We start from the raw sequence: 21,294 nt of genomic DNA on the forward strand, positions 1-21,294 counted from the left end.
AGGTGATGGGCAGTGGTCTCCTCCTCACTGTAGGGATGGTATGGGGCAGGTGATGGGCAGTGCCCGGTCTCCTCCTCACTGTAGGGATGGTATGAGGCTCGAGATGGGCAGTGGTGTCCTCCTCACTGTAGGGATGGTATGGGGCAGGTGATGGGCAGTGGTCTCCTCCTCACTGTAGGGATGGTATGGGGCAGGTGATGGGCAGTGCCCGGTTTCCTCCTCACTGTAGGGATGGTATGGGGAAGGTGATGGGCAGTGTCCGGTCTTCTCCTCACTGTAGGGATGGTATGGGGAAGGTGATGGGCAGTGTCCGGTCTTCTCCTCACTGTAGGGATGGTATGGGGAAGGTGATGGGCAGTGTCTGGTCTTCTCCTCACTGTAGGGATGGTATGGGGCAGGTGATGGGCAGTGCCCGGTCTCCTCCTCACTGTAGGGATGGTATGGGGAAGGTGATGGGCAGTGCCTGGTCTCCTCCTCACTGTAGGGGTGGTATGAGGCAGGTGATGGGCAGTGGTCTCCTCCTCACTGTTGGGATGGTATGGGGACAGGTGATGGGCAGTGGTCTCCTCCTCACTGTAGGGATGGTATGGGGCAGGTGATGGGCAGTGGTGTCCTCCTCACTGTTGGGATGGTATGGGGCAGGTGATGGGCAGTGCTACGGTCTCCTCCTCACTGTAGGGATGGTATGGGGAAGGGGATGGTCAGTGCCAGGTCTTCTCCTCACTGTAGGGATGGTATGGGGCAGGTGATGGGCAGTGGTCTCCTCCTCACTGTTGGGATGGTATGGGGCAGGTGATGGGCAGTGGTCTCCTCCTCACTGTAGGGATGGTATGGGGCAGGTAATGGGCAGTGCTACGGTCTCCTCCTCACTGTAGGGATGGTATGGGGCAGGTGATGGGCAGTGCCTGGTCTCCTCCTCACTGTAGGGGTGGTATGGGGCAGGTGATGGGCAGTGCCTGGTCTCCTCCTCACTGTAGGGGTGGTATGGGGCAGGTGATGGTCAATTCCCGGTCTCCTCCTCACTGTAGGCATGGTATGAGGCAGGTGATGGGCAGTGGTGTCCTCCTCACTGTTGGGATGGTATGGGGCAGGTGATGGGCAGTGGTGTCCTCCTCACTGTTGGGATGGTATGGGGCAGGTGATGGGCAGTGCCCGGTCTCCTCCTCACTGTAGGGATGGTATGGGGCAGGTGATGGGCAGTGCCTGGTCTTCTCCTCACTGTAGGGATGGTATGGGGAAGGGGATGGTCAGTGCCCGGTCTTCTCCTCACTGTATGGATGGTATGGGGCAGGTGATGGGCAGTGCCCGGTCTTCTCCTCACTGTAGGGATGGTATGGGGCAGGTGATGGGCAGTGCCTGGTCTCCTCCTCACTGTAGGGATGGTATGGGGCAGGTTATGGGCAGTGCCCGGTCTCCTCCTCACTGTAGGGATGGTATGGGGCAGGTGATGGGCAGTGGTGTCCTCCTCACTGTTGGGATGGTATGGGGCAGGTGATGGGCAGTGGTGTCCTCCTCCCTTTTGGGATGGTATGGGGCAGGTGATGGGCAGTGGTGTCCTCCTCACTGTTGGGATGGTATGGGGAAGGGGATGGTCAGTGCCCGGTCTCCTCCTCACTGTAGGGATGGTATGGGGCAGGTGATGGGCAGTGCCTGGTCTCCTCCTCACTGTAGGGATGGTATGGGCCAGGTGATGGGCAGTGCCCGGTCTCCTCCTCACTGTAGGGATGGTATGGGGCAGGTGATGGGCAGTGCCCGGTCTCCTCCTCACTGTAGGGATGGTATGGGGAAGGTGATGGGCAGTGCCCGGTCTCCTCCTCACTGTAGGGATGGTATGGGGCAGGTGATGGGCAGTGGTGTCCTCCTCACTGTTGGTATGGTATAGGGCAGGTGATGGGCAGTGCCCGGTCTCCTCCTCACTGTAGGGATGGTATGAGGCAGGTGATGGGCAGTGGTGTCCTCCTCACTGTTGGGATGGTATGGGGCAGGTGATGGGCAGTACCCGGTCTCCTCCTCACTGTAGGGATGGTATGAGGCAGGTGATGGGCAGTGCCCGGTCTCCTCCTCACTATAGGGATGGTATGAGGCAGGTGATGGGCAGTGGTGTCCTCCTCACTGTTGGGATGGTATGGGGCAGGTGATGGGCAGTGCCCGGTCTCCTCCTCACTGTAGGGATGGTATGTCAATACACAGGCACAAGTATTCTCTTCTTCTTACTAAGTATTCTTCTACCTCATCCTCCACCATCCCGGCAGAGCACAGTGCTAGTTGGGTTGAGACTCTCACCACATCCTCCTCTCTGCTACTCTGCTTCTTTGTATCCTTCAACACGCTACTCAGTCGGCACGACTGTACTCCTCGCTCTATTCCTGTCGCAGATCTGGTTATCGTATTATCAAGTGATTTATCAAGGGAACTATCAAGTGTAACTTATCTTGTCAATGCACAGCTGTATGTCTTGCTGCACGCAAGTACCTTTTAAGTAAAACCAAGCTTATTTATGATAAAGAGCCTTGGGACCCCACACCGACTGCAGCCTTGGGACATTTTCCCTTTACTTTGGGTGGCAGTTCCGATAGTCCTGGAGGGTCAATACACCACTTTGGCCATCCGTGACTACTCTAACCCCAGGGACCCCATAGCAGGCCGGCAGGACACTGTCCACAGGGGAAAAGGGTACAGCTGTCCTCCTAAACTAAAAGCAGGTGTGCCCCCACATCTGTGTGCCCCACTGGCACTGGCGTCACGACATAACATCCTAGGGACGGGCTGTATCTTGGCCAACCACCACCGGAGTGGCGTCACACTCTACCATCTAGCAAGTGACCGGCGGATCCTCCGACACATCATCACCGGGGATCACCAGCGCGTACACCACATATGTATGCAGACCACTGTAATGTACCAGTTGTAGGCGTTAATGAGAGAGGGCTACATCATGCATTATACAAAGTGATGACAGATATAAGGTCATAAGTAACCATCACACAGCAGCACTTACAAAGACATACGGTAGTATGAAGCCGCCGGCAATCGCTGAACCTTTCTGAGTCAGCCCCATCACTTACACTGTGCTAATGGCGCCATCTGATGGTTGACTGTAGAAAAAATGATATTTGATATTTATAGCAGTAAGGGAAATGTTATTTTCTTTAACTCCTAGAATTAGTAAGGTCCTATTAATAGAAAATATACCACAGATAGCAGTTTGTAGATTTCCATTGTATTCTTTGGGTTGGCAGTCTACGGTAATGGCACCAGGGTGGGATGATGCGTCCAGTATTATCAGGCGTGTTACTTGCAGAGAGGTGAGCGACCACACACTTTAGTATGGAGGCCATAATAGTGGTTTCTCCCCCCCCCCCAACGGTGCAGGTATATACAGGGCAGTCTTATTATCATGGCTAGTGTTAGAGCGGATCTGTAAACTAATCAGGCTGGGCAACGTTCTTCGATTCCTCTGCATTTGACTCCCCATAGCTGTGGAAGTTGGATGCTGCCCTAGGGCTGCCAGGACAACTTGTTTAGAGCCTATGGCCACAGGCTGTATCCATGTTTTCATGGACTCTCTAGGGCGGCATCCAACTTCTGCAGCTATGGGGAGTCACATGCTGAGCATTCGGGTCCCACGAACATTGATGAACCAGTTTGACAGGTTCCCTCAACAAATTATGACCAATACTTAGTAGTCCCGTCATGTGCAGCACGGCCAGCAGCTAGACCAGGGGGAAGGGAACTTTCGGCCCTCCAGTTATTGCAAAACTACAACTCCCATCATGCCTGGACAGCCAAAGCTAAAGCTTTGGCTGTCCAGGCATGATGGGAGTTGTAGTTTTGCAACAGCTGGAGAGCCAAGGTTCCCTACCCCTGAGCTAGACAGACCAGGATTGACTCTAGGTCCTAGTGGGTGTCACAGGTATATGGAGCTATGGTGAATGCATCTTGCACCTGCTAGAGAGTCCATAGAGTCAACACCATCATCAAGGTCTCACAGATGATCAATTAGGTTCACGTCTGGGAAATTCGGGGTCGGGAAAGTACTGGGAAGTCTTGGTCACGCTCTTCCAACCAATGCCGGATATTTCTAGCTGTGTGAAATGTCGCATTGTCTTGGTGGAAGCTCCCATGTTCCCCAGGGGAGACAATCAGCATGTATGGGTGCACGTAATCTGCCCCTTTTATACATGACAGCAACAAGGCATATGGGTGCAGGCGGCCTATCACCCCTTATATACCCACGAGTGACCACACACTGCTGACATCAGAAGTAGGAAGGGCGGTGTATATGGCGACTGACAGACGGACAGACAGGAGTAGGAGAGATGCATTTATTATAAAGGTTTCCCATGTAGACATTATAAGGATTATAAAGTGCTAATCTGTAAACGTACAATAAAAAAAACACAGGTAACAAAACCCAATAGTCATAAAAAGTAGAAAGTCAAGGTAAATCGGCGACGAAACAAAGTCCCAAAATCAACATTGTATAAAAAAAGAAAGAAAAAAAATCTGAAAAACTCAACGTTATAATAAGATCTGAGGACATGATGAGCGAAATCAACATTGCGAAGGCAACATTCCAAAACAGGATATGAACAGAGATCAATGGGGTCGCCTATAGCAACCATAGAGCAGTGATTACATTGTTTGTTGCTATGGCAACACAGCAGATGACGACCCTTAGGCAGCGGCCTCCAACCCGTATCCCTCCAGCAGTAGGAAAAACTACACTTCCCATCATGCAATGCCCAACAGCTGGACAGCCTCAGGTTGGAGAACACAGTCCTATAAGGAAGCCTCTGATTGGATGTTTGGGGGCGACATTGACCTATTATCTGTTTTTCACGTGTAAGAAGGTTTCGAAAATATTCATTCATTAAATGAAACGAAAAAAAGAAAAGTAAGATTATTTGGCATTTTGGACCCTGTACGGTATGTAGTTATGGCTTCTTTCTCGAGAGTGCCCTAATGACATTTGGTCGGTTGCCATGGAAACACCTTTGGCCTTCATGTATGACAGTGGGCTCAGTATGGCGGTGGGCACACTACCAAAAAAGCCTCTGTTGTTGGTTGGGTCTATCACGAGACGCACATCACAACAGAACCCATTGGGGCCTGCTGTCCACCATTATTTCATGGGCCTGGTGCAGTTATCAGGCCATGATGATGTTGACATCACAGCATAACAGAGTAGCCATGTTGCTCACGACAACCAATCACAGTTTAGCTTTCATTTTCAACCTCATATAAAAGCTGAGCTTATTGGTTGCTAGGCGTAACATGGCTGCCATTCCATGGACTGAGGTGAATGGAGAGGGTTGTCTACAGCTTGGATACATCCTAGACTGTCGGTCCCCATACTTGGCAAACATATTGGCTTTTAGGAGCATACGGGGCGGTCCGAGCCTTAACATGTCCCATGGATGGGAACTGAAATTATGGCAGACCCCAGGTATAGACTATGGAGGCTGAGGACCTCCGCTGTACCCAGGGGCGACAACTCTCGCTGCACGTCCATCGCCTCTTGTGTAGGACCCTTTTGGTCCATCTCTTGTCCCCTTTCTCTCTTGCAATCACAGTGAGGTTATATATGTGGTATATACCAAGAGCTCTTATGTCAGTCATATACAGTCATATCAGTTATATATCATTTAGTTATACATATATCTACATATACACACAATAAAGAACAATCAATGCCTCCCCGCTGCCCAGAGAAAAACTAAATAAGACATGTTTTAAAGGGCTCATGTCAGATTCTTAAAGGGGTTATCCAGGATTAGAACACTGCTTCTTTCTTTTAGAAACAGTGCCACTCCTGTCCTCAGTTTGTGTGTGGTACTGCAGCTCAGTTCCTTTAAAGGGGTTATCAAACATGGCCGCTTTCTTCCATAAACACCACCCCGGTAATGTGGTGGCACCACTACGAGAAGTACACAGCCAATTGCTACTGACCCTGTTCTTTCTATGGGACAGCTGATTGTTTCCCTTAGTCACGTGACCAGCGGAGGACCCTCGTATCCTTGCCTCTGAGGAGTCTATACAGAACAATGGCACATCAATCTTCATATATGATACTATAGAGGTCAGTAAGAAGTCTGAAATGGCACTGTTTATCCTACGGGTAAATATATATTTCCAATATACGGATACATGAAACATCGGACGCAGTGAAATGACCCTGGAGTTGCCGGTTCCCTGTCATTAAATTCTTTTTTTTTTTTTTTTTGGCTATGAAACTCAGATACTGCATGCAGCGCACTCCATCACCGCGCTGGAATACATAAGGAGATTATACTTCTTATCTATGAAATACAGGCCACAATGGCTGACAGGCTGAAAAGGCGCCCGCCAGGTTGGTCGCTATCCGGTAGGTATGGCCGTGGCCGCTTAGATACCGCTCAGGTTGTTGCTGGTGAATAGAACCAGCTGAACGGAGCCCGCGACCTGGGGGTTACTCTTGTTACTCTTGTCCTGGAGCGGCAGGCTGTGCTGGGATGGCTGGTTGTTCGCTTCGGCTGCCAGGACCACCTGACCCATAAATTCATCTTTTATCACGTTGTGATTCCAAACCTGAAAAACATATACAAAAAAAAAGTTGATATTTCCAAGTCACATCCAATGCAATGCTATGCAATCGTGCAATAATCCCACAAAAAACAAGCCCTGACAAAACTCAGAAAGCTGAGCCTGCTTCATACCTGGCGGGGGCTGACATCCGACATCCAGTGACATAGGTCAACCTAGATTTATGTACTAGATGCTATGGCCCATGGTGTTTGCAGAATCTAGGGAGCTAGTCCTGAAGGCCTCATTGGCTGCCATGTTAGGTCTGACAGCCAGTAGTAGTAGTGGACTGCAGAAATAATGGTACAGTGCAATAAAAGAGTATTGCAGTGTACTTTACAAGTGATCGCATGAAAGTGAATAAGAGCTTTCTTGGAGGACTAAAAAAAAGATGTAAAAAATAATAATAATAATAATAATAATTAAAAAAAAATATATATATGTTCAAAAAGACAAATTTTTCCGATGATTTAAATAAGTTAAACCACGAAAAGAATTTATGGAGGAAATTTTTTTTGAATAAATGTCCATATTAGTCCCTGAATGTAAGGAGAGGAGAAAAAAAAACAAAAACAAAAAAAATCCATATGATCAGTGTAGCAGGAAGGGGTTAATAGTCAGTTGACACAATGTAATGACGCTGTTCTCACACTAGGGGGCTCCTGTGTATCGTGCAGCAATGCATCTGCCTATGTGTGAGTGTTGAGTTACGGGTGAGCAGCGCTTGGTTTGCCGTCCTCTAGGACAGGAGTAGAGGCAGGTTCACACTCACCTGGACGATGATCGGCTGCCCCGGCTTCTTTCGGTAGAACACGCCCTTGACGTCAAATTGAGGAATCAGCGTGTCCTTCACCACCGGGGACTGGACCTTACTCCCCTCACAGCTTATAATGACATAGGGGTCAGCGCCTGACAGGAGACAAAATGGTCACATGAGATCGTGTGAGGTAACAGGTCACAGGCTCAGAATGAGACAAGAACAGGAACACACAGCAGCACAGAGTATTTCAGGACACGACCTGTCCGGTTATGTGATGAGGTTAGTGAGCACAGGGCTACAGAGTAAGGGTATGTGCACACTGAGCAATTATAGCGGAATTCTGCCCGAATTCCGCCACAAAAAGCGGGCGGAATCCGTGTGGAATTCCGCCTGTGTAAATGCAACATTGCTCCTTCCATAGAGAACAATGGGATTTCCGACTGCCCGCGCACACAGAGTAAATTTCCGTCCGGAATTCCGCGCAGAATCCGCATTCCGCCTAAAGAATGTACATGTCAATTCTTTGGGCGGATTCCGCTAGAGGAATCCTATAGAAGTCAATGGGGTTTGAATTCTGCTGGTAATTCCGCTTGCATTCTGCTTGATTTCCACGCGGATTCCGCTCAAATTCCGCCAGAGCAGAATAGGCGAGGAATTTCAATCAGAAATATTTCAGCCACAATACCTCGAGAATTGCTCAGTGTGCACATACCCTAAGGGCGGGTTCACACTACGGAATTCTCGCGGACAATGTCCGCGGAATTCCGTCAGTTATCCGCCCGCATGGGCACGCGCTTTTCCGCCGGCTCCATAGACACCATTCTATGGGCCGGCGTATTCCGCGATCCGCTGAAAGAAGTGACATGACACTTCTTTCAGCGTATAGCGGAATACGCCGCCCATAGAATGGTGTCTATGGGGCCGGCGGAAAGGCGCCCAGATGTGCGGGCGGACAGCTGACGGAATTCCGCTGACATTGTCCGCGAGAATTCCGTAGTGTGAGAGAGAAAAGATACCAGGAGGAGGCCGCAGAATGGTTCCAGAGTCCCAGCAGCACAGAGTATTTCGGGAAGGTCATATGATGAGGCTTGTAAGCAGATACATCTAACTAGTCATCCAAGCTCATGATATGGAACAGATGATACTAGCACATCTAGTAGTAGAGTGTCAGCTCTTCAGGACAGTAGCCATATAAGCCTCCAGCTGTCATCCCTTGCTGCGTCCATCATAAAGGATTACGGGCATCATCTTAAGATACCATGTGACTCCTCTTAAGCCCCGCCCCACTGACCTCGCTACCTTTCCTGGCATTCATGAACATTCTGGCCATTTCCCATCAAGATAACCCTCAGAGAGGAGGAGGATTATGGGTAAAAGGCACATGGACTGGCACGATATTCAAACAGTAAATACCAGACTAATAGAGAGAGCGGGGTAATAGTATGATTATACTGCCCCTCACCCACAACAACCCTGAGTTACCTACCGCCTTGAGAGTCCTGCTGTTTGAGTCCTGTAGCGCTGACCACATGAACCTGAGAGACCACCTGAGGAAACCCGCACATCCCTGACCAGCACGTCTTCTGAGGCTCATCCACAGTCAGCTCACTGACAGGAGGAAACAAGAGGAACATTACTACATGTGCTAGCCTACAGGGGGCAGTATTATAGTAGTAATATTCTTGTATATAGGGGGCAGCATTATAGTAGTTATATTCTTGCATATATAGGAGCAGTATTATAGTAGTTATATTCTTGTAGATAGGGGGCAGTATATAGGGGGCAGTATTATAGTAGTTATATCCCTGTATATAGGAGCAGTATTATAGTAGTTATATTCTTGTATATAGGAGCAGTATTATAGTAGTTATATTCCTGTATATAGGAGCAGTATTATAGTAGTTATATTCTTGTATATAGGAGCAGTATTATAGTAGTTATATTCTTGTATATAGGAGCAGTATTATAGTAGTTATATTCTTGTATATAGGAGCAGTATTATAGTAGTTATATTCTTGTATATAGGGGGCAGTATTATAGTAGTTATATCCCTGTATATAGGAGCAGTATTATAGTAGTTATATTCTTGTATATAGGGGCAGTATTATAGTAGTTATATTCCTGTATATAGGGGGCAGTATTATAGTAGTTATATTCTTGTATATAGGAGCAGTATTATAGTAGTTATATTCTTGTATATAGGAGCAGTATTATAGTAGTTATATCCCTGTATATAGGAGCAGTATTATAGTAGTTATATTCCTGTATATAGGAGCAGTATTATAGTAGTTATATTCTTGTATATAGGGGGCAGTATTATAGTAGTTATATTCCTGTATATAGGAGCAGTATTATAGTAGTTATATTCCTGTATATAGGAGCAGTATTATAGTACATTCTTATAGCTTCTCTTTCCTGTTCCTCATACAATGCTCTTGTGCTCTGCCCCTTATGACTCAGAACTTAACACTTTCCTATAGAAGCCATGGCTGCAGTCACCATCATCAGGGCCGGGGTATGGGAACAATGCAGCTTCTGATCACATGAATGACAGATTTTGCACTGTGTCAGCGGGATTGTACAGCAAGACGGAATAAAGGAGAAACAATGTGATTGATTAATATGTCATTGTGTGTTCAGTCCTTATTGGCTGTCACACTGGAGAGGATGGAGGGTCCTGGCAGAAGGCTTAGATACAGGGATACAACAGAAAGCCAAACAAACACATTGTATAGCCCAGAAAGGTATATATTCAGGTTCAGAGAATTTTGACTATAAAGTTGAATGTGAGTTTCCTTCCCTAGACGCCATTTTATTTTTCACCCTGTGTCCACTTTCTTGGAGCGATTCATTAGTAAATACAACTTTAGGCTATGTTCACATTGCGTACATGTCCGGCCGCATATTTTCGCGGCCAGACATATACGCGGTAAACTCCGGCCGGAGATTTACGCTACTTGCGGCTGGCTACGTACGGACCGCGAACTTAAGCCCGTAGTCTACTTACGCTTCCCGAGCGCCCTACGTAGCGATCTGACAGCGGTCTTTTACTTGGAAATCTTCGCCTAGCCCCGACACCCCACAGAACCTTTTGGATCGGCACAAAAAGCTGCAAAAATGAAGAAATCACCACTACGTACGGGACCGCATGTAACGCTACGGGCGTAAGTTGCGGCATTTTCGTCCGCAAACAATGGTCTGGTTCATTTTTTACGGCGCCGCGTACGATCCGGGCGTAAGTTCGTACGTAGTGTGAACTGTGCAGACGTACATCGTATACTTTCCATTGTACGCAAACTACGTAAGTCTCCGGCCGCTTATTCACGGAACGCGCTACGGCCGGAAACTTACGTAGTGTGAACATAGCCTTAGGCTGGGTTCACACTACGTATATTTCAGTCAGTATTGTGGTCCTCATATTGCAACCAAAACCAGGAGTGGATTAAAAACACAGAAAGGATCTGTTCACACAATGGGGTAATTGAGTGGATGGCCGGCATTTAATGGCAAATATTTGCTGTTATTTTAAAACAACGACTGTTATATTGAAATAATGGCCGTTATTTACTGTTATATGGCGGCCATCCACTCAATTTCCCCATTGTGTGGACAGAGCCTTTCTGTGTTTTTAATCTACTCCTGGTTTTGGTTGCAATATGAGGACCACAATACTGACTGAAATATACGTAGTGTGAACCCAGCCTTATAGTGTTTGGAGTTTTGCTTATCTGGTAAAAAGTTCCAAACCCCCTGTAATCCACTGGTCTTAGGAAGACCACTCACAGTGACAGCAAATGATGTCATAAAGAGAAGGGGAGGAGTTATCAAAGACTGGTGAGTAATGGCAGGGATGTCACAGAGTGAAGGGGTGGGGTTATTTAGGGAGAGGAAGTGATGTCACAGAGTGAAGGGGTGGGGATTATCTAGTGAGAGGAAGTGATGTCACAGAGTGAAGGGGTGGGGTTATCTAGGTAGAGGAAGTGATGTCACAGAGTGAAGGGGTGGAGTTATCTAGGGAGAAGAAGTGATGTCACAGAGTGAAGGGGTGGAGTTATCTAAGGAGAGGAAGTGATGTCACAGAGTGAAGGGGTGGAGTTATCTAGGGAGAGGAAGTAATGTCACAGAGTGATGGGGTGGAGTTATCTAAGGAGAGGAAGTGATGTCACAGAGTGAAGGGGTGGAGTTATCTAGGGAGAGGAAGTAATGTCACAGTGAGGTGGTGGGTCCCTGTGGAGAGGAAGTGATGTCACAGTCACCGTGAGGTGGTGGGGCTCTATGGAGAGGACTGGTGAAGTCATAGTGAGGTGAGAGCAGGGTTATCTATGTAAAGGACTGATTATGTCGGAGTGAAAGGTAGGGTTATAAGGAGAAGGTTAGTGATGTCACAGAGTGAGGGGCAGGGTCTTAGAGGGACAGCTGGTGATGTCATGAGTTAATATAAAGGGAGGACTGAGGTCATAGGGTCCTTACCAGCAGTTTGAAGGCACATCACTGAACACTCTGAGTAGGAAATCTCCGGTTAGGCCGGGTTCAAAGGTGCTGGGAATGATGACGTATCGGCCCTCCTTCATGTCCGCCCTGAGAAAAACGCTGCGGGAGTTGATGAATATGGAACTCGCCACTTTTGGCTGCAACGTGTGCATCCGATACCTGCGGTTCAGCTCCACCTGTGGAAAAGACAAGAATTAAGGACAGAGCCAGGAGAAGCCCAGAGAGGATGGATATCAAGGTCCGTAAAACAGACGGCCATCTCCCTATATCACCACAGTCACATGTCAGAGAATAGATGGTTGCCACATCTCACCCGGTGAACATCAAACCCTATGGCCAGATTCTCCGCCTTTCCATCTTTCCGGGTCGTCCTTTTGGTTTTTTGTTGTAAACAAATCAGGATCTCGTCTTCTGGCTTCTTCACATCAAACACAAACTATAGAGGGAGAGATCCAGAACCCAGGATTCAGAAACTGCATGTAACTCAGCATCAGTAATGTAATATATGTACACAGTGACCTCACCAGCAGAATATAGAGTGCAGCTCTGGAGTATAATACAGTATGTAACTCAGGATAAGTAATGTAATGTATGCACACAGTGACCCCACCAGCAGAATAGTGAGTGCAGCTCTGGAGTATAATACAGGATGTAACTCAAGATCAGTACAGGATAATTAATGTAATGTATGTACACAGTGACCCCACCAGCAGAATAGTGAGTGCAGCTCTGGAGTATAATACAGGATGTAACTCAAGATCAGTACAGGATAATTAATGTAATGTATGTACACAGTGACCCCACCAGCAGAATACTGAGTGCAGCTCTGGAGTATAATACAGGATGTATATATTGTATATAGGTATATGGGTTGGGTAACGAGTGTGAGGTTTATGCTATGGTTTCATTTTGTTTGGTTAGATATGGTGTGTTATTTTTGTATCTATTTATTGTTATGTTTAACATTTTAATAAAAGAAATACAGGATGTAACTCAGGATCAGTTCAGGATAAGTAATGTAATGTCTCCTCTCCTGGTAATGGGCTGATGCTGGCATATTAGTCTTTTGTTTTGTTCTGTAGATATAGTGGAATATAGGGCTTGCAGACCCTGAACTTGGGCTTTCGGGCTAATACGTCTCATAATTGTTGCGTTTTTATAGTAGATTATATACTAATTTTGGTTGTGGTTGTTTTTTTATGTTTGTATAAATTGTATATACTGTATATATTCTATATGTTTTGTTTGCACCTGGGGTTGGGGTTTAGTGCTAGGTTGGGTGGTGGGTAAAAGGGGGGAGGGGGCTTCTGTGGGACTGGTTTATGGACGTCCGTGATCATGTATTGGGGGCATGGGATGTATTGTTTAGTTGAAGGTTATAATTTTTGTTTCATGTCTTGTTTAGTTGTAGTTTATTTGTGTATGATATCTTTTTTAGTTGGTGTTGGTTTGTATAGAATTGTTTCTGTGGTATTAAGTTGTGCACAATGCAACTGGGCCAGGGAGTTCACATTTAGTTATTTATATAGATGTATAGTATATAGTGGAGTATTGTATATAGTCGTGTATATAGGTGTGTTGCATAAATAGTAGTGTATATAGTTATTTTGTTATAGTTAGCTAAAATTCTATATACTTTATATATAGGTATGTATAAAGTAAACAATTGTGCAAAGGTATATAGGTAAACAATTGTGCAAAGTGTGAGTGTTCTCACCTGTGGGTTTTGGAGATAGGTGGCCTTATAATTAAGGCAGCCCCCTGCCCGATTCAGTAAGGGGTCATCGTGATTGATCCAGGCCCCCCGCAGCACCGCCTCCTCCCAAGTCTTATGAATGGTCAAGTAAGAGGTGTTTATAAGCCGGCACATAATGATATCTGTGTAATACTTGCAAAAATCTTCAAAGGTCATCCTAGAAAACAGGAAGACAAAAGAAAAAAAATGTATGGCAGCACTGAATAAACCTAACACAAGATTCCCTTCATCCCATCCATCTGGAGCAACATGAGAGGAGACTTAAAAATTTCTTACCAAAATTCTCCATCATCCTCCACTGTCACCCCGAGCTTCTCTCTTTCACTTTTGCTTACTTTCTGCCATTCCTCCGAACTGGGGAAAGAAGAGAGAAGTAAACCAGTAGTAAAGAAGAAAGTAATCCCTAAACACATAGTTGTCAACCAAACTTCACAGTCATGTATGGCTCACTAATACCATGCAACCATCTGAAGGATTACCTGTCGCTCCAGGGTCCGTTCCATTCACGTTCTCCCCATGGATTACGCATTCGGATCATATCCAGCTTCTCAGACTTAAAGAACGCAAGTAATCCATGACCCAGTCGCACTTTGCGAACATCTGTCACAGCATAAGCGTGGCCCTTTACCAGGCCGCAGCCCAACCGAGCTTCCATTTCATCAGCTGAAGTTGCCTACATGAGGAACTAACTGTTATTGGCGCAGTTAGTGGAGGAAAAACTGCTATAATACTGCCCCCTATACAAAAGGATATAACTACTATAATACTGCTCCCTATATACAGGAATATAACTACTATAATACTGCCCCTATATACAAGAATATAACTACTATAATACTGCTCCTATATACAGGAATATACTACTATAATACTGCCCCCCCTATATACAAGAATATAACTACTATAATACGGCCTCCTATACACAAGGATATAACTACTATAATACTGCTCCTATATACAAGAATATAACTACTATAATACTGCTTCTATATACAAGAATATACCTACTATAATACTGCTCCCTATACACAAGAATATAACTACTATAATGCTGCCCCCTATATATAAGAATATAACTACTATAATACTGCCCCTATATACAAGAATATAACTACTATAATACTGCTCCTATATACAAGAATATAACTACTATAATCAGAACTCTACGGCCATAAAGATCATCCGCCGGTACTGCTGTACCGGCCGGGATGATCTTTTCATCCTGGCCAGCACGGCCCTATATACAAGAATATAACTACTATAATACTGCCCCTATATACAAGAATATAACTACTATAATACTGCCCCTATATACAAGAATATAACTACTATAATACTGCTCCTATATACAAGAATATAACTACTATAATACTGCCCCTATATACAAGAATATAACTACTATAATATTGCTCCTATATACAAGAATATAACTACTATAATACTGCCCCCTATATACAGGAATATAACTACTATAATACTGCTCCTATATACAAGAATATAACTACTATAATACTGCCCCCTGTATACAGGAATATAACTACTATAATACTGCTCCCTATATACAAGAATATAACTACTATAATACTGCTCCCTATATACAAGAATATAACTACTATAATACTGCTCCTATATACAGGAATATAACTACTATAATACTGCTCCTATATACAAGAATATAACTACTATAATACTGCTGCTATATACAGGAATATAACTACTATAATACTGCTCCTATATACAGGAATATAACTACTATAATAATATCCACTATATAACTGCTACTCCACTCCTATAACACAATCACCTTGATGGAGCAGCTGATCAGTCCTCCTCTGTTATGAACCTTTAGGACTCTCTCAAAAAGTTCATTTCTCTTTTCGGCATTATTGATGTAATCTCCTTCAGAGAGTTCGACGGGCTCCGATACCCCACCGGTAAAATCCACCAGGGCGTCGGCCGTGTTCCCTCCATCCAGGGCCTCATAGCATCCCACTAATCTGTGAATGAAAGAAAATATTTTACTAGCTGGAAACCATTAGCAAGGTTTCTTTTTAGTGTATAATAGTGACCTCCTGTGAATGGGGATGGTTCGCCCCAATCCATATACATACAGAAGCTATATGTTCCACCACCCACCCCACCAGACCTGGAAACGAGACCTACTTGGCATAAGCTTTCTCCACCAGGGCGCACCACATCTCGTTGACATCATTGGAGTGACAATAGATCAGCTGATTATTGATGGTCGGTAGTCGGTCATCGATCACCACGTCCACCCACTGCCCGAAACGCCAGAAGTGGAAATGGAAGATCCCGACATAGTTCTCCGGCTTTTCCGAACTCCATTCCTGCTCCTTCCAGTTGGGAATGACCTGAAATCAGAGAAGTACTCCTGTAACCTTTATATGTTGTCTACACTTATTGGGGGAGATTTATCAAACATGGTGTAAAGTGAGACTGGCTCAGTTGCCCCTAGCAACCAATCAGATTCCACCTTTCATTTTCCAAAGAGTCTGTGAGGAATGAAAGGTGGAATCTGATTGGTTGCTAGCGGCAACTGGGCCAGTTTTACTTTTTACACCATGTTTGATAAATCTCCTCCATTGCGTCTCCCCAGACCGGAGCTGTGGCTGTAGTAATATCAAGGATGCCCCGGCGGATACACCAATTTCTGCAGAGATTCTAAAATAATCTGATAGTGGAGGACCGATACCTGCGTCCATCATGTAAGAACCATAGGACAAACTGCAGCGGTAAGCATTCTACCGCAAGGTGATAAATAGCCGCCGTCCAGGAAGCACATGGTTTATTTATTACATAGGTCGTTCCATTACCGGCTACATGTGAACAAGACGCTATCTGTTATTCCTATATAATGGATGGAGGTGAGGTGCCAGGGGACGCACTGATGGAGCATTAGACCTTGTGCAGCAATATAAAGGTGCTACTAGTGCTCATACACACATAACATGGACAAAAGTATGTGCCCCCCATCCCCCACATCGCTGACCGCAATGAAGATGATCTATGAAAGCAAAGCAATTCACTGGTAGGAGGGATAGTATAGACTGCCAGAGTCTATTCTATGGATGAACCATCAATGTAATAGAACACCTTTAAATTATTGCTTTGCCTTTAAAAAAAAAAAAAAAAAAAAAAAAATCATATTGTTGGACTTTGTTAGCGTTTTCTAAGCTAGAATGGCCCTGCATTGTGAGTAGTAATAGTAATTATTGCTCTTTTTTTTGTGCATTCTGACATCTCTACACAGGTGTAAAGGGTAAATTTAGCGGTTTTCATACCTTATTTCATATCATACGTCATGGTGTTTGTCCAAGTAAAAAGTGTCCTTTTATCAACTGTAGATTGTATTAAGTGGGCGTGGCTTCGCGGCACTAGCACCACTTAGCCCCGCCCACAACGGCCCCGCCCCCTCGCCGGCCATTGGAACAGGCTGGCCGAAAGGTCTAGGCCCCACCCCCTTTACGGCGGCCAACCAATGGGCATCAAGGGGGCAGGGCCACCTATGCTGTTGTGGGAGGGGCTAAGTGGCGCTAATGCGCCACGCCCACTTAATACAATCTGCAGTTGATAAAAGGACACTTTTTACTTGAACAAGCACCATGACGTATGATATGAAATAAGGTATGAAAAACGCTAAATTTACCCTTTACACCTGTGTAGAGATGTCAGAATGCACAAAGGGGGTGACAGTGTCACTTTAAGTCTCTAAATAGGTCCTCGGGGGTGGAGCTTATAAGCATCAACAAGGCCTTACACCAATTATATTCACTGTTGCTCAGCTGTGCATGCAGGGCTACATGTCAGGAGAGCAGGTATCAGTCAATCATGTGTTGGCGATGGTGGAGCCCTAAGTGTCTAGAATGGGGAAGCCCCCTCTCTAATATACCCTAAAGTCACATGACAAGGGGATAACTTTTTACCGCTCAATTTTAGGCTATGCCTGGTACTGCAACAATGCCCACTGTAGTCAAATCTACCCACCGCCATAACTCCCTGAAGGTTTAAAGCGGTTGTGTGCCAAGAAAAGTGACAGAGATTTGTAATTTAATTTTATTTAAAAAAATCTCAGCTCAGATTTTTTTAGTAGTAGAAGTAAATTACAAATCTCTGGCACCAGCTAATTTGAAATAAATCTTTTTCTTCTGAACTAGCCCTTAAAATCAAGGTCACTGAATATGCAGCGCGGCTATCAAATCACAAAAGAGAAAAGCCAAAATGAGGTATAAAAACAAAATTTATTTTGCACAGAACCTTAAATACACTGTATATGGACATTTTAGATTTTCAAAATTATAACATGCATATACATAAGAGAAAACTGATAGGTAGCAACACATTTTCTTCAGGAATTTCATTAAAAAAAAGTAAAAATTTTAATTGTTTTTTTCTCATCACGTTAATGGATTTCAAACAATTTTCCAATACTAAGATTGTTTAGTCGAGGGAATTTTTGGGTCTGGTTTGTAGTAAATTTACATCCCATCAAGAAGATTTACCATAGAAGAGCAAGGAAATTCTTAGTAATTAAAGCAAAAATTCTAAAAACAATAACAATTGAGTCTGCTATAATTTCCATGTAGAAAGGATTGCACTCCTTTGTTCCCTTCTTTCTTCTTAGCCATAAATTATAAATGACATTCCAAAACAATAATATAAATAGAAAGCCTTGTGTCTTGGTTTTACTATTTTTAGGTTTTCATCACTTTTTTTAATTTTACAATGCATCTTACATATAAAGTGAAACAAATCTGCTACTCTATACGTATCTACACACGTCATTAGCTGAAGAAAAAAAGAAAAAGAAAAAAAAAAAAGACTGCAGGATCAGACTACAAAGCGTTTGTAGTCTGTAACCATAGAAACGCAAATTACAGAATAAAAACTAGACAAAGGGTTCAGAGACAGGTATCTCTTCTCACCCGAGCATACACAAAAACAAAAATGCTTGGCTTAACTTGATGCCAGGATCAGGCAGTTGAAAGCCAACATACTCCATGACTCTCTTGTCCACACTCATCTGTAAGGGGAGAGTGGGGAAGCCTCAATACATATTAGATGGCTGGTGGCTTTAGCTGACATATCTAATGTGTATTGGGTTGTTAAATCATTTACACAATTGCTTGATTTACAATTTAAACACAACAGTCACATGATGTACGATAAAACACAATGCACCCGACCACCACCCGCCATGGAAACAAACACAAATTGAAATTGCAATAACTTTACGGACATATACGCAAATGGCTACACATACATTTTGCATACGGGCAAGAAATTCATTATTGCTGAAGATCAATATAACACATCGGTGTTAGTGGCTCATTGGTATTCATGAAACATCTCAGGCTTTGAATCCAACCGAGCAAGTGACGTTCCCCGGTTCAGTTCCATCAACAAAAGTCAAGACAAAGTACATAACCTTGCGAATTTTGGCGAGCTCACACAACCTCTCGCCAAACTCTTGGGCGTCTGCCTCGTTGCAGAGAACCTCGTCATCGTCAGTCGTTTTCCAGAAGATGGCTGAAGGATCGAGGAGCTGTCTGGTCATGAGGTTGGTTAAGTCTGGAGTCCAGTGTTGGGACGTTCCAGTGATGATGATCTTTCCTGGCTTCTTAAGGTGAACTTTCCACCACAGAAACTTCAACTTCTGTTTGCTGAAGTCCAGTCTATAGATGTATTCGTTGGGTTTGAGCAACTTCTCTCCTTCTTGGGGCTTGGCGTTCTTCTGCTGGAGGCTGAGGGCTCGTATGCGCATGCACTTTGTGAGCTGCGTGTCTTCCATGAAGACTAGATCGATTTCTGATCCCTCTGTTGCCATGGTCTTCACTCTTCCAAGGGAAGGAACTTTTCGAGAGGTCTTGCGTTCTTGACAGACGGCGTAAAACTGATCTGGAGGAGGAAGATTTCTCTTCTCTTCTCCCTTCTCCAAGTCACGAGTGCTAAGCAACCCCAGTTCATTGAGGCAACGTGTCCCGGGAGGATTCCAGAGGATGCTCTCTTGCCTAATTTGCAGCATTGGCACCACGTAATAGCTTATGTAAATATATCTATGGGGAGCAATGTTACGTGGATGTTACCTTAGGAACATGACGCTGGGAGAAAAGGAAACAGTAATGATTCTGTAAATAAGATGCCTTTACTGTATAACCGAACAAGGAAATAACGCCAAGAGGCTACCGTCTCAGAAAAGCCTCCCCCTTCGAGCTTTCTTCTTACTATCTGCAGTTACATTCTAATAATCTAAGAGCCCTATTCCACGGGATGATTATCTTTCAAAAAATCGTTCGTAATTCAATGATAATCGTTTCGTGTAGTAGTAGACAACGATTAAACGACCAACGACAAATCGTTGGTCGTTTGTTAAAATTTGGACTTGTTTTTATAGTTGATCATTTGCAAATCGTTGGGTGTAATAAGAGGTCCTTCGGTCCGCAGTAGCGACAACATGACGACCGCAAGAATGTTCATAAGTAACTAACATAGTTCCGTGTAATTGGGTGAACGATTTCAAGTCGTTCACTTTAGCGGCCCCTTTGAGATCATTTATCATGGAAAAATCGCTTCATGGAATAGGACCCTCAGACCAGGATAACGTCTCTGTCTATATGACATCTTAGACTTGGGTCTTCCACTCAGACGCTGGGTTCACACTACGTATATTTCAGTCAGTATTGTGGTCCTCATATTGCAACCAAAACCAGGAGTGGATTAAAAACACAGAAAGGATCTGTTCACACAATGTTGAAATTGAGTGGATGGCCGCCATATAACAGTAAATAACGGCCATTATTTCAATATAACAGCCGTTGTTCTAAAATAACAGCAAATATTTGCCATTAAAAAAACGGCCATCCACTCAATTTCAACATTGTGTGAACAGATCCTTTCTGTGTTTTTAATCCATTCCTGGTTTTGGTTGCAATATGAGGACCACAATACTGACTGAAATATACGTAGTGTGAACCCAGCCAGAAGGTCCGTGAGTTTGTCAACTCTCTCAGATCCCCCAATACATTTACAGACTTCTACTCCGAATAGGGAGGCTTCTGGTGGCAGCAGGAGCTTAGCTAAGGGCTTATGGCCCTGGTGCAAAAAGGTAATCTTGAGAGACGATGGAAGTTGTAGTTCTTCACCACCTGGAGAGTGACAGATTGGAAAACACTGATATTACATAATCCTGGCGACACTTATCTGTCCTGGCTCTCCCATGGACAGTGCACCAATGGATGATGTCAGTGGACTGTCGTGAGAGCCCCACACTGGGGACCTTAAGAGGCCGGTCACAATTGCAACACCTGCGATCCCTATTACTACGCCACTGGGTGGGAGGAGATCTCCCCGAGAACGAGAGGATCAGACCCCGCCCCCAATATCATCCACCATCAAGGAAGTCGAGATTTACTTTGTCTGAAATGGATCTAAAGACATGCTTACATGGCTGATTAATTGCCGGCAGGAACACATGTTGCCAATAATCGTCCCATGTACTGACAACGGCACAGAGCACGTATACGGACAGTGCATGGAACGCGTAATTAAGGCCTAACTGAAGCACCGTGGAGACCTCCTGGCTTCCCCCAATGGAGGAAATAGCATTGGATAGGTTACATTTATTGTGCACAATCCCGTTGTTATAGGGACATAGACCGCCAGAGGAGGAGTCTGGCAGCGGCTTACTCCCCACCTTAATTCAGCA

General features: G+C 44.8%; 2 protein-coding genes across 2 annotated transcripts in view; both read right to left on the reverse strand.

The window, feature by feature from the left end:
- Positions 1-4,311: 4,311 nt before the first annotated feature.
- The window catches only part of CAPN5 (calpain 5), a 50,502-nt gene continuing 33,519 nt past the window's right edge, over positions 4,312-21,294 (reverse strand). The window contains exons 4-13 of the mRNA XM_069969539.1: positions 15,735-15,943; positions 15,376-15,568; positions 14,051-14,244; positions 13,848-13,925; positions 13,533-13,728; positions 12,129-12,251; positions 11,795-11,991; positions 8,811-8,932; positions 7,337-7,473; positions 4,312-6,570 (exon numbers count right to left, since the gene is read on the reverse strand). Coding sequence (XP_069825640.1) covers positions 6,388-6,570; positions 7,337-7,473; positions 8,811-8,932; positions 11,795-11,991; positions 12,129-12,251; positions 13,533-13,728; positions 13,848-13,925; positions 14,051-14,244; positions 15,376-15,568; positions 15,735-15,943 — 1,632 coding nt within the window. The 3' untranslated portion in view covers positions 4,312-6,387. The remainder of the gene's footprint in view (positions 6,571-7,336; positions 7,474-8,810; positions 8,933-11,794; positions 11,992-12,128; positions 12,252-13,532; positions 13,729-13,847; positions 13,926-14,050; positions 14,245-15,375; positions 15,569-15,734; positions 15,944-21,294) is intronic.
- On the reverse strand, positions 17,844-19,912 carry OMP (olfactory marker protein). The gene has a single exon (XM_069969541.1). The coding sequence runs from the start codon at positions 19,612-19,614 to the stop codon at positions 18,940-18,942; it is 675 nt and encodes a 224-aa protein (XP_069825642.1). The 5' UTR covers positions 19,615-19,912; the 3' UTR covers positions 17,844-18,939.

The sequence above is a fragment of the Dendropsophus ebraccatus genome, chromosome 5 (assembly GCF_027789765.1).
Source record: "Dendropsophus ebraccatus isolate aDenEbr1 chromosome 5, aDenEbr1.pat, whole genome shotgun sequence".
Classification (NCBI taxonomy): Eukaryota; Metazoa; Chordata; class Amphibia; order Anura; family Hylidae; genus Dendropsophus; species Dendropsophus ebraccatus.

Coding starts and splice junctions, on each gene's coding strand:
- OMP (XM_069969541.1), bottom strand. CDS start 19,614: ATGCTGCAAATTAGGCAAGAGAGCATCCTCTGGAATCCTCCCGGGACA.